This window comes from Botrytis byssoidea, assembly GCF_014898295.1.
Source record: "Botrytis byssoidea strain MUCL 94 chromosome Unknown BBYS_009, whole genome shotgun sequence".
NCBI lineage: Eukaryota > Fungi > Ascomycota > Leotiomycetes > Helotiales > Sclerotiniaceae > Botrytis > Botrytis byssoidea.
In genome coordinates, this window is record NW_024065850.1 from 96,979 (window position 1) to 109,398 (window position 12,420).

At 43.5% G+C, this 12,420-nt stretch overlaps 3 protein-coding genes across 3 annotated transcripts; 1 reads left to right on the forward strand and 2 right to left on the reverse strand.

Moving 5' to 3' along the window:
• Positions 1-559: 559 nt before the first annotated feature.
• Positions 560-2,696, reverse strand: EAE97_005183 (uncharacterized protein; the record flags this gene model as incomplete). Its single annotated transcript, XM_038875695.1, has 4 exons — positions 560-1,230; positions 1,277-2,273; positions 2,338-2,424; positions 2,559-2,696. 4 exons carry the CDS (start codon positions 2,694-2,696, stop codon positions 560-562), a joined length of 1,893 nt encoding a protein of 630 aa, XP_038733032.1.
• A 1,784-nt stretch (positions 2,697-4,480) lies between these two features.
• On the forward strand, positions 4,481-6,888 carry EAE97_005184 (uncharacterized protein; the record flags this gene model as incomplete). Its single annotated transcript, XM_038875696.1, has 4 exons — positions 4,481-4,499; positions 4,623-5,114; positions 5,165-6,721; positions 6,779-6,888. 4 exons carry the CDS (start codon positions 4,481-4,483, stop codon positions 6,886-6,888), a joined length of 2,178 nt encoding a protein of 725 aa, XP_038733033.1.
• Positions 6,889-8,230: 1,342 nt separating this feature from the next.
• EAE97_005185 (uncharacterized protein) lies at positions 8,231-12,395 on the reverse strand. Its single transcript, XM_038875697.1, has 6 exons — positions 11,956-12,395; positions 11,794-11,883; positions 11,464-11,742; positions 11,277-11,367; positions 9,938-11,221; positions 8,231-9,885 (listed from the first exon to the last, which is right to left on the reverse strand). Exons 1-6 carry the CDS (start codon positions 12,091-12,093, stop codon positions 8,855-8,857), a joined length of 2,913 nt encoding a protein of 970 aa, XP_038733034.1. The 5' UTR covers positions 12,094-12,395; the 3' UTR covers positions 8,231-8,854.
• Between the last annotated feature and the right edge of the window lie 25 nt (positions 12,396-12,420).

Consider the following 12,420-nt stretch of genomic DNA (forward strand, 5'->3'; position numbering starts at 1 on the left):
CATGAAAACGTAAAGGAAAGCATTTCTTCAATGTACCTAACCCAAGGATAAACAACAGCTCCACATCTGGATCGCGGAATACAAGAAGACAAGCCAAATGTTATGCTTTCCGGTTTTTACCTATTGGCTATTGAGGCCAAATACTTGGAATATGAGTATCATGAGTATTCTTGAGGGGAACGATTGATTATACCGTTGCTACTAATCATACACCTGCGCATACTTTTACTGCGGGGTATCTAGAGAACATTTTTCTGCAATATAGAAGAGCAAGTAATCAACCAAAAGCTTTACTTCGACTTGGTTTCTGAACTTGGGGAATTGCAACACCTGATGCAACTTATTTTCGCGCTCTTGCGATATCAACTTGAACAAAGAACACATTCAATCGCTGCTCAAACATGTGACAAAACTTCTGGTTTGGGTGTATCACTATGACTATCTCACACCCTCGAGCATACGAGTATACACGTATTAAAGTATCACATGCATACTTCTCAATTCGAAGCCCAACCTCGAGTTTTGAAAGAGTGCATCCTCCTCCCATCATCAAATACTCCTACTTCTTAGCCTTCATCTTCGCCATCTCCAATGCCTTCTCCAGCAATCCCTCTTGCGCCGCCAACTTTGTCAAAATTGGCCTAATCACACTACCCTCACAATCTCCCCCAAGAGTTTCCACTACATCACCAATTCTTCTCTCCAATCGATCGCTCCCCTCACTTCTCTTCCTGAAGCTAATACCAGGCTTAATAGTCGCACAATTATATTGACTCTCCGCCGCTTTCAACTGACAGATTTCCTCCGTTGCGCAATCACCTGTGCAAGTTTCTACATTATACCCTCTTGTTTTGCGTGCAATATATTGATTGAAAGCAGTAGGATTATTTGCAAATACGGTGGTGAGATTGTGCCAGAAGGCTGGAGTTAGTTCTGCGGTTGCGGAAGTGAGAGGTGGGGTTACTAGAGGGCCATAGGCAGCCTTGGCAGAGTAGTAGGGTTTCCAAGTTGGAGCTGATTGCGTGGAGGAGGTGAGAGAGAAGTCCGCGATGTATGTTGTGAAGTCAAGGATACCGTATGTTACTGGATCTACGGAGTAGACGCGGAAAGCAGGATAGCCAGATGTAGGAGTCATGGAGGGGATGATGTAGGATACCTCCAGGGCATTGGCTGCAGTTTGGGCGTTGTAGTTACTGTACGTGATTTGGAATTGGTCGCGGTGAGTGTGACCTAATTCTATTAGTGGGCAAAAGATAGAGATTTAGAAAGAGCTTACCGAAGAATAGAGCAGCAATAGTAGCGGAATATCTCTGAGTGATTTGGTTGAAGTAGTTCGAGCCATCGTGAAATGCATCGTTAGAGCCCATAGGCATATGTCCAATAATATAAACTCTTTGGCCGGCAGTTTCAGCAGCCTGAAGTTCAGTGACCAACCATGCTAGTTGTCCAGAAGGATCAGTCTCTATCGTCGCTTCGTAGAGCCAAAAGTTAGATCTGTAGTAGAGATTGGTATTAATAGAGATGATCCTCAGGTTCCCTCCTGGTAGGAGCGTCGAGTATGCACCAAAGCTATCGGCTGAGGAAGCAGCAGTAGAGCCAATAAATGGTATCCAATTTGTGGATAGGGTATCATAGACCCATTGATTAGTCGTGACTCCGACTGCTTTTGGGGGGAAAGAATTGACTGGTGCCGATTCATGATTTCCGGTAGTTGCAAAAAGATTCTTTAAACCTGACATTCGGCTATAAGCATCATTTATATCCGCAATATTTCCGGTCGAATTCACAAGCCAGACAGCACCTTCAACTATGTCACCTGTGAAGAGTGTTGCTGTAGCATCTGGAGCGACCTCCTTTATAGCCGCGTACATACTCTCTTCCAAGCTTACAGGAGCATCGCAGTTGTAGTTGCCATATTCGCCTGCTGGATAGGAGTTGTTACCAGGCGCATCGGCGGATGTATATGGCCTACAACAGATAGGCTTTGTGCAATTGGTATTCGCGCCAACTTCATACTCGTGATCCACGTGAATGTCGCTGAAATGTACGATTTTCAGGGGTGTTTTGCCACTAACAGCTGGGCGCTGGGTAGCAGGCTTGGGACTTGGAAATGGTACTGTATATGGAGTAACAGCAGGAAAATCACATAGTCCAAAGAATGTGATGCAGAACAATTGTGAAGTGTGTGACCCTAAAGTCATTTTTCTCAAGTCTTGTGCAATAATTGGCCCCTCCAGGCCAATTGCACCTGCGCAAACATCTGAATCCTCGACCTGAAGATAAATCAGCAAAAATGTTCGAACAAGAACAACAAAAAGAAACAATAGGGAAACTCACGCCAGCCAGTTTACATATTTCAGTTAAGGTGTCAACAAAGATGGTATCTCCAAGAGCCGCGACGCCTTTGAGTAGCAATAGTATCGCCTGTTTTCACCCGCATTAGTTTTGATCAGTCATTGAAGAAACATCCCCAATAAAGTGCAAGCAGAGGCTTTTTCCAACCCGCCACCAAAATCGGCAAAGAGGTAAGTGTATAAACCAATGTATCAATTACTTACGTTGCATCCCGCACACGTAGTCGCTGACTCAATAGCTTCCCAAATATCGCCAATGGTGTCCTCTTTGACCAGCTCTGCAGCATTGGAGACTGAGATTATCGCTGCAAAACACAGATATATGACCGACAGAAACTTCATCTTGAGCAATTAATAGAGACGAAGAAAAGCATAGCCGTCCATTTCTTAAGCACTTGGCAGTACATTTTATACTTCAAGGGCCGGTAGGAGGTGCTACAGATGGTGGGTATCACCCAAATACATCTGGGTGAGATACGAGAAGATGTAATACACGAGATGATCTCTTGCTAATCATTGGTTCATACTGATATTATTATTAGGATTGACAGGGGTAGTGAAGGGATCCTGAGAATAAGTAGATAACCATATTACCATGTCACCTTATACATTTGCTGGAGTGTCAATGAGCAGCGCAAAGAACCAATTTTAACATGGTTATGTCAAGTACCTTCCAATAATCTACGATCTCTGCATCGGGGCTGATCGCCTGTTTGAGGTTCTACAACATGTCATAGGACCCATATACCCCACGATTGACACCTGCCCCTTGTGCGTGTTGTGGATGCCTTGCATATAACCTATAATCTGCCGCTAGTATACCGGTGCTTGGTATCACGGTGTCAAATGAGTGGACGACACAAAAAGCAACATTGACAATTTATATCGAAGGAGCTTCCTATTCAAGACGACTGAATCCACTTATAATAATGAAGTAAGAATTTAGCCTACTAGTTGAAGAAAGGGAACTTGCCCGGCTCAGGCCGGAATGCCAAAACAACCTTATCGCCCTGATCTGAAGTAACCCGAATGCACAGGCTCAAGAGAGGAAATGATAATCAATGAATTCAGTGGCAGCACCCATACTGTTATACAAGTACTACTAGCACATGCAAATCAACTTTGTCTGGTGGGTCGAGCCTAGGTTATATTTTGTATCAATTCGTGGAAATTTCGGATGTTGATTTATTTTTCTCGCTAAAGTTGTCCCTTGATTCGAGTCAGTGACTACTGTAGAGATAAAAATTGTGGAAGTCTGTGAAGCGTTCATGATCTGGTTGTATGACATGAATCTGTTCTATGCACCAACGGCGACTAGGTTGTACAAGCCCTATTGTGGACAGTCACGGATTCTGATAATGGGTAGAACCTTGCAGAATGGCCCACGGAACTGTAATTCCTCGATGTTGTTGAATAGCAAAGCAAAGCACAGCAATGTCGGCTATGGCTACCTCATAGCTCAACTGAACATTTATATCTGCGAGGGAGTTGTGATTTATCTTTCACCCTCCAAGAAACAAAACCTAGCTCATGCCGTGATGAATTAGGGCATGATAATTAGATAGTTAGACAAAGTATCGATACATACTATTGTGATGGGATGTCATAACGCTTGCGCAGCAGGAAGTTTGGTGTCAATGAAGATTCCGATCAATGAAGATTCCGATCAATGAATGAGTGAAAGACTTTAGGGAAGTAAATCCTTTATAAGTGAAAAGACCATTCTAGTAGAATTTAACAACTTTCAGACACGTTATCATTCTTTTGTTTTTGATGTTGAATTTGTGAAAAGCGTTGTCTTCAAAGAGTTGAAGAAGAAAACACAGAATTGGAGCACTATGGTACTACACCTCCTCGACCTCCTAACAGTACAGGTTTGAAAGATGGCTGAATGTGGGCCATAACAGGATTGAGTGGTTCGGGTCACCATATCTAGTTCCAAACCCCCACTCGGAACAATAGTTAATCCACTCCGACTCCCCTTACACCGCCAACACCTTTTACTTGTCGGTGAGGGATTAAACTGGCATTACTCGAATCCTCAACTCTTCAACTCTTGTTGATTATTCTTGAAATAAGTCAATCAAGTATCCAAACAAAAGAATTAACGTGATTAATACGGCAAGATGGGTCGCAAACCTAACCGTAAGTTCTTCCCGTTGGAATTTTCTCGATAGCTTCAATCTGAAGCTCTCAAAAACTCGAGTCATCCCCCACCGATCTTTCATCTTCCAAACAAGAATGTTTACTGACCACGAATATCAACAGCGTTGATTCTTCAGTACTTCGAAAGAGGTGCAAAGTTAAATGATTCGAGCAATCGCTACCACCACACTTGCAGAGCTTGCTCAGAGAAATTTCCTAAAGGAAGACTCGACACTTTGACAAGTCATATCTGCAGGAAGTGCCCCGCGTTGGATCGCGCTACGAAACAGCGGCTTGTTCTTGAATTCAACAATCTCCCCGAGATTGCAGATAGAACGAATAATCAGCATATGAATATCCAGACTGCAAATAATCAACAGACAACTGCCATCCGTGGAAGACCATTTCAAGGAATGACTCCGCTTGAAACTTTGGCCGAAGTCTCCAGGGACATGGCTGAGTCGGAGCACCGCAATCATCGGCCTGGCAATGGAAGTCCTCTGGGTGAGAATCAAGCAACAATTTCTCGTGGAGATAACCTTGAGTTACAAGAACAATATACTCTTGACAATCCACCTATGAGTTACGAGTCTCGCACCCAGCGCGAGAAAAAGGGTCAGTGCAAGCAATTTTTCTATTGCCTGACTGATACTAACCTCTTCCAGGCATCAATCCAAAAGGCCACGCCAATGAACATGGTCTTGGTCGCTCTCAATCTGCGTCCCCAAATTTAATGGCTGCTACAGCAGCAGCAGCAACTAGATTCATCCCATCCATGGTGGATCCTCAATTGTTGAGCGAAGATGCAGTCGCCCAAGACAAATTGTCAGAAGACAAGTTGACTCGACAACTTGTTGAAGCAAATGCCATGAGCGATAGTTTGTTCAATGGAAGCTCTGACAACCAACAGCATTCTTGGGGTATGATGGACGTTCCTATGCCAGCAAGTCAAGTCGCAGCACTTCAAGTTCAAGATCAAATGGCCCATATGAGTCAAATGACTTATCCAGAACACAACCCCACCGAGCATACATTCGAAAATGGTCAGCCACAAGCACAAAGCCCAAAAACCCACACTCGAATTGCTATGAATCCAATGACTACCGAATTTAGCGCCGAGTATGGCAATGGGCAAAAGGCGACCAAACCCAAAGTTCGAGGAAAGTTCAATGAAGGCCGCAGAAAGGAGGTTTCGGATATCAGGAAGATTGGCTCTTGTCTTCGCTGCAGAATGTTGAAGAAACCATGTACTGCAGGAGACCCGTGTGATACTTGTAAGGGCGTCGAGAGCGCTCGTTTGTGGAAGACACCATGCATCCGAACACGAGTTGCACACGAGCTCTGTTTGTATTCCGCGAAACTTCACGCAGTGCTTGCTCACCACCAAGTGCTTGCTGCAAAAGGTTCTGCGACTTTTCAAAGCTCGCTCTATCAAATTGAAGTTTCTCACTACCCAGGAACCACTATTTACGCGTCGTTTCCCTGCCTAGAAGCACAGGATGAGGAAACTGGACTTACGTCTTTTATCCTCGACACGGATAATGACGACCTTTCCACCAAGCTTGAAGCATATGCTAAGCGCATGATGCCAATATTCATTGAAAATGAGCCTTCTCAATTCATTCGGACAACCCTTCAAACGGCTCTGAATGTTTCAATCCAAAAGCAAGACAATTTCCTTAGCCGTGCTTTAGAATTTTGGGCAATTGTACACATATTCGTCGATTCGGAAATTAGATGGGAAATGTGTGCGAAAACTCCAGGTTTACCTGATGAAGAAGCTGGCCCGACCAAACCCATTCTTTCAACCGAGAGATCATTTGCTATTATTCACACTCAACTGAATGCTGCAGCCGAAAACAAAGCATCACAAATGTGCAAGGGCATGTTGAATGAGCTCGAGAGACGCTTACTTAACAAGTCCTCGAAGTATTCTTTCGAATTGTTCTTAGTTACAGTCATCATTCTTAACTGTGTTGAAAAATCCACCTGGCTTTTCAAATGCTGGGAGGGTGAAGATTTTCATGGACAGTGGCCACTTGACAACCCTCCTCAATCTTATGCTAACCAGGGTGATGACCTCATTACCGTTCTTCAAATGCTCTTAAGAATGAGAGATATTCCACCAAAAACATTTGTTCGACCAGACAATGGCCTTCTTGCTGTTGATGATACGTCCGATCAAGTTATTCGCGATTTCTTTGATCAGGTTCAGCTTAGTTGTAAGTTTTCTTGCTTCCGGGCATAAGCTAGCATAATTACTAACCAAATACAAACAGTCACCGATGTTCATGATAAACAAGTCCGCCACTACTTCGACCCAGCAGATTCTAGATCATTTGAGCTTCGCTACATCTCTCGTCTCCTCCTTCCTCCAGTCCCCAATTAACGAATACCCCGTCTTTATACTCGCGAGTCTTCTTTCCTTTCCGTTTCTACATCTGGTGGCTCCATATCTGCAATATATCCGGCGTTCCATGACTTCCATACAGAAAGGCGCATCACATAAAGGTTTCACATTTGTGCATTTGGGTGGACAACTTTCCCTGATTAGGAGTTGGTTAGGGTTTGTGATCAGCTGGGAGTTGGTGGTGCAAATTTGTTCAATTACCGTCTTCGATATATCCCATTTCTCATTTTATAAGCTCGACACCTGCCATAGTAGGCTGTTTGACCAGTCCTTTGAAACAGACATAGGACTCATATCAATGTACCGTAGCTGCTTTTTCCCTTTTCCTTATTTTTGCCTCTTCTAGAGATACGATATGATACGTACGAAGCGTTCTCAGCGTTACAATACTATGTTCTTGGCACCCATCTACACTTTCAGACTGAGTATGGAATCAATGTTTCCGGTTCGAGCTGTAAGTGACATTCAAGAAATGGTTGGCAATGCCCTAGCGGAAATGTATGTTAAAATGACCTCAATGAAATGAACTAGATACCAAAATTACGAGAACGAAACGTAATAATAATGTGAGATTTATTTACATATAGAATAAGAATCCGAGTCTTTGATATTCAATCTGTAAGTCAGTGTGTATCTCAAAGTCTGAATTATTTTCCTGTATAAAAATCATTTCGTGGGCAAGTAAGTAAACCCAATTCTCACAAATATACACTCCTAGCTGGGGATGGAAGATTGATACCTATTAGGTAGGTATCTCGCGTACTCACAGTCATTATATAGTGATTCAGCACCTGGTACCTGGCACTTAGTACTCATCAAACTTCAGATGATTAGAAAGCTCAAAGGTATTGTTCACACCTCCCATATCCTCACTTTCTCCACACCCATATCCATATCCATATCCAATTGTCCACCCCCTACCCAATAGATCTCCTCTTATCAACTCCATTTCCATCCTAAGATTTCTCAAATATACCTAGTATTTACATTGCATACCTACCTAGGTATCTACATTAATGTCTTGAATCCGAAGAATTCTCTAACATGTTTTCGTACCCGAGCCTGAGCTCAAGGCCTGACGTACGAGATAGCTTATGAGATACAGATTGTGATCTCACCGTAATTCATGGGTCATGTACAAATACTAATTAGACTCTCTATCAATATACCCTTCTCGTTGTCACATTTAGTCGCATGCTCACAAGGTACCTACCTCCGTCTTTCCTTACTATGTATATCACACCATACATTCTACGTGAAGTCATTTTATCATATCACACCTGGAGAAATCCTTACTTTTCTATGTTCCATATTACATCTTGCATCCACATCTAAGGCGCCTAGAGATATTACATTATACTACTTAGAAGTACTACTACACCTACGAATATGGAACATCGACAAGTCCCAATATTCAACTTTCCACATCGGGTCCTTGTACACAAGCACACTTCATCGAGTAGAACTAACCCATCAAACACAAGGGAACATGGAAACCACATATCAATTTTCCAGAAGATAAGATAAATTTTCCTCGCCTCTAATTCCAGCCCAAACCCATCTTGAGCTTTTCCATTCCTGGCCACATCTCCGTCATTTCTCCATGCTATCACATATCACATCATACAATCATCTATAATCCTCAACCCAGCGAAAAGGCCACGCAACATGCTTCTTAAATTGTCCTATTCCTTCACCTGTCCATATGACCACATAAAATGCTCCCAAAATATACTCACCAATGTTATCCCAACTCCGGTCCGAATGTGACCACTCGGAATTTTTCTCCCGAATATTTTCACAACGCTATGACTACTTCCTGGCAAGAAGAGTAAGAATTCCCACCAGTCTCTAACCTAATCGCTATGCCATTGCTACGACTGAAAATAGAGAGTCGAATACGAAAACTCTCCCTGGGTGTATAAATTCATGAATAAGAAGGGCTCTAACCACTATATTGAAACCTAGTGGCCTCAAGTCGACCCAACCCATCCCTGGGAGCAACATAACGTCTTCGATAGGTGTTTGTAAAGTCTTGCAATAAGCTGCGAACCTTTCGAACACCATCGTGACCGATACTGAGCTTTTCCCGAATGCTGTTCATTAATCGGTCGATTTCTGCTTCCCTGACGGTTCCAGCTGGCAACATGCGCAGGATGCCATCAACCCAGCTGGTAGTTTCTTGAGGGAGTATCTCAAATAAACCGAGAAGGACGCCACTGCCATCGGTAAAGCAATCTCCTGGGAAACTGATCATCATACCTTTCATAATCCCTTTCACCAACTCATTGCCATTAGCAAGAATAAGTTGCCTAACCAATTGTTGAATTTCGGGTGGATTGATGTTGGAAGCTGAACTTGAAGGATTATCACCACCATAACTGATGACATCTCGAATGTAGTGCAAAACTGCAGATAGAGGCTCGCGTTGCTCGAGATCCAAAGCAGCGATGGCAGCCCTGAATATTGGGGTAAATAAATGCGATCGAATCATCTTGTGAGGGTAGTAAAGCAAAGCATCAAGTAGAAGACGGTAAAAATCCTCGATGACGTCGGGGAGATCTTGAGGTGGGAGATCAGCCATGGCTTTCAACATCGCTGTCGACTGGGCTTCAAAGAAAGTGTAGATCGACTCTGTGGTTTGTTCATCGACATGCTCTCGGTCCTCAGAAAACTCTCGCAAGATAGCACTAGTAACCCAGAGGAAACAGCCCTGTCTTGACGCTGCAAAGCCTTCTGCAAGTTTGTTGGCCATTTGAGGAAGGAGAGGAGCCATTGATGTTCGATAAGATATGATCATATATCTCCATGTACGGCAAACTCGTTCACAAATTGGAGTGAAAGTCATGAATGAATCTAAAATAGTTGACAGGATTGGGAAGATCTCCTGGCAGTATTTTACAGCCGGATGATCTTGATTTGATTCAATCCAAGGAGTAACAATTTGTATGAATAGTGTGATCAATTGCATGTGATCTAAACTCTTGTCAGTGGGTATTTGATGGGCGCAATTGGGAGAGACATTTACCGGCCACTTTAAGCTTTGATTCTTCATCGTTAGCTTGATTTGCCAAGGCCATTAGCCTAGACATCAATGGATCGCAATATAATTTCATCAATTGATATGTTTGCGATGGCGGTTGAACAGCAACAACAGATGCAACACCTTCTGTTAACTCTTCTTGACTAACTCCAGGTAATTTGTCGAGAGTCTGATCGTAAAACTGTTGCAGCTGTACTACTTGCCCACCGAGTAAGTGTTTGCAATCACTGCAAATGAATTTCATTGCCATGGCGGCTGCTCGAACAATTTCCTTCGAGTCTGTTGTGAACGACGATACGATGTACTGGAACTGGGACTCGAGAAATTCGGGATGGTTAGAAGTCCACTCCGTGTAACGACCTAATACCATGATAGTTGCAAATCGAAGCTTTTCGTGATGAGGAATCTGGACGAGGAGAGGTATAATTTGAGGAAGTATAATGTCTTCATCTTTATCGACCAACCGCCCCATCGCGCGCATACCAAAGAGAGGTGCTTCCAGCTGTTGCCAATGCGGCACAGAGGCTGCGGTTGCCTGACTAGCATAGGAGCCCATCCACGCCTTGATAGCGTCGTAAACCTTGGTGAGGCATGGTGTAACGCCCATAATCTCACAACAGTCTTTGAGAACGTCTCCCATATGGTGACGGAACTCCCGAAACTTTTCTTCTGCATCCCTATCGCCATCAAACAAATCCGTTTCATCTGCTCCATCGGCTGTAGGAAACTCCAGATGCTTCATCATGATGTCAACGAGGCTAGAGTATACATCCACATATTGCATACGAGCTTCAATGTACATCTCAAGGATGAGATAGAGTTTGAGTTCATACCAGAAGATAAAAGTAAGAGATATGGCATCCTTATCAAAATCTCTGTGGGTACATTCTAAAATTGCTTCAACCAAAGGTCGGAAGACCTTAGGCTCACGAGCAATCAAGACAACCCATGCTTCACCAGCTTCGGCGAAAATGCGAGTAAAGCCTTTGAAGGAATCAGAATCTTCTTCTTGGGCAGCTTGCGCAATGCGAGGCTGAAGTGCTAATACACGAGGTAAAAGTATCTCGATGGTAGGCATGTACTCATCAACCTCGCGAGTCTCCTTAAATATAGCACAAAGACAATCTGTTGCTGCTTCGAAGGAACGATCGTTGTTCAGGGCATTAAATATTACCGGTAAAAGAGGAGAGTTGACTATGTCAGCAACAGGTACTTCGCGGAGCCAAGATGTGATGACTTCAAGTAATTGTGGATTTGTCGCCGCAGATTCTGTGTGGTGTTTATTAGCCTCCCGCAACTGTATCCAAAAGCGATCATCACGTACCAGACGATTGTGCATATGCAATCAGTAGTTGTACGACTTGGGCGGTGTTATCTCCCAATAATTCCTGAGTTCTCTGTTGAAGCTCATCTTCCTAATTGACGCATTAGACTTTGATATTCCCAATAACTTCTCGACCTTTCCACATCGTTTCACATGCTCCGGGAATGGTGTGTTTCGGCCCACATACTGTCAAAGTGATCTTTCGTCCTTCGGTGACTTCTTCTGGAAGAACTTTCAAGAAATCCAGAACGCAGGCGAGACTTTCTGCGGAGTTCCCTAATGTTGATACTACCATCGGCACTACATCCTTCCAAGTTGTCATCTGTATAGCTAAAATGGCCAAGCAAACACATAGTTGGATTCGGATCGGTCGTGGCCCTGTCGCAAACACTTTCAACAGCTCTAGAAGCTGATTTCTTAGCGCTGGTAGGGAATCGCTTGGTATTTGTTGAACGTCATATGTAATCTACAAGATTAGATTTCAATCTGAATAGGTGGGGTTTGTGATCATATATACCTTTCCTCTCAAAGTGGTAGCCGCAAAGAGCTTCGCATCTGGCTCAGCATTTGATGATAGGATGCCAATCGTGATCTGCCATGCCTCTGCCTACAAGAAAAGTGAGCCAGTGTCAACAACTAGTTTGGCGCAATAGTATTAAAACTGGAAAACGCAACTTACCGACTTCTGAAAACTCTCTAGGAAACTATGCGCTGCCTCCTTCTGTCCCCGCTGACCATCGCGCATAGTATTTAAGGCCGCAATAACGGGAGTGAAGGCATCTTGCGGGCCATTCCCGTTCGTGGCAACAGCGACCATTTTGATGGAGGGGTAGGTCTTGGGAGACAATAACAAATTAACGGGGTGATGTCTTCATGTACAGTTCGTAAATTTATCGGCAAAGAAATTACCAAATATAGAGAAATCTAGAAGAGAGGAATTAAGTGTATCAAGGAGATGTTATGAAATTTGTGTGGTTGTAGGGTTTCTTGGAAAGAATCAGAATGTTCTTTTGTTGTAGAAGTGATGGAGGGTTGACTTGTTCTGCCCGTCAAAGTTGTTGGTTGCCGCAGCGAAATAAAGTTTTAGTGCCGTTTTGGCAGCCTTGTGGAAAGACAAACTTAAGGTGCCTGTTAACCAACCGCG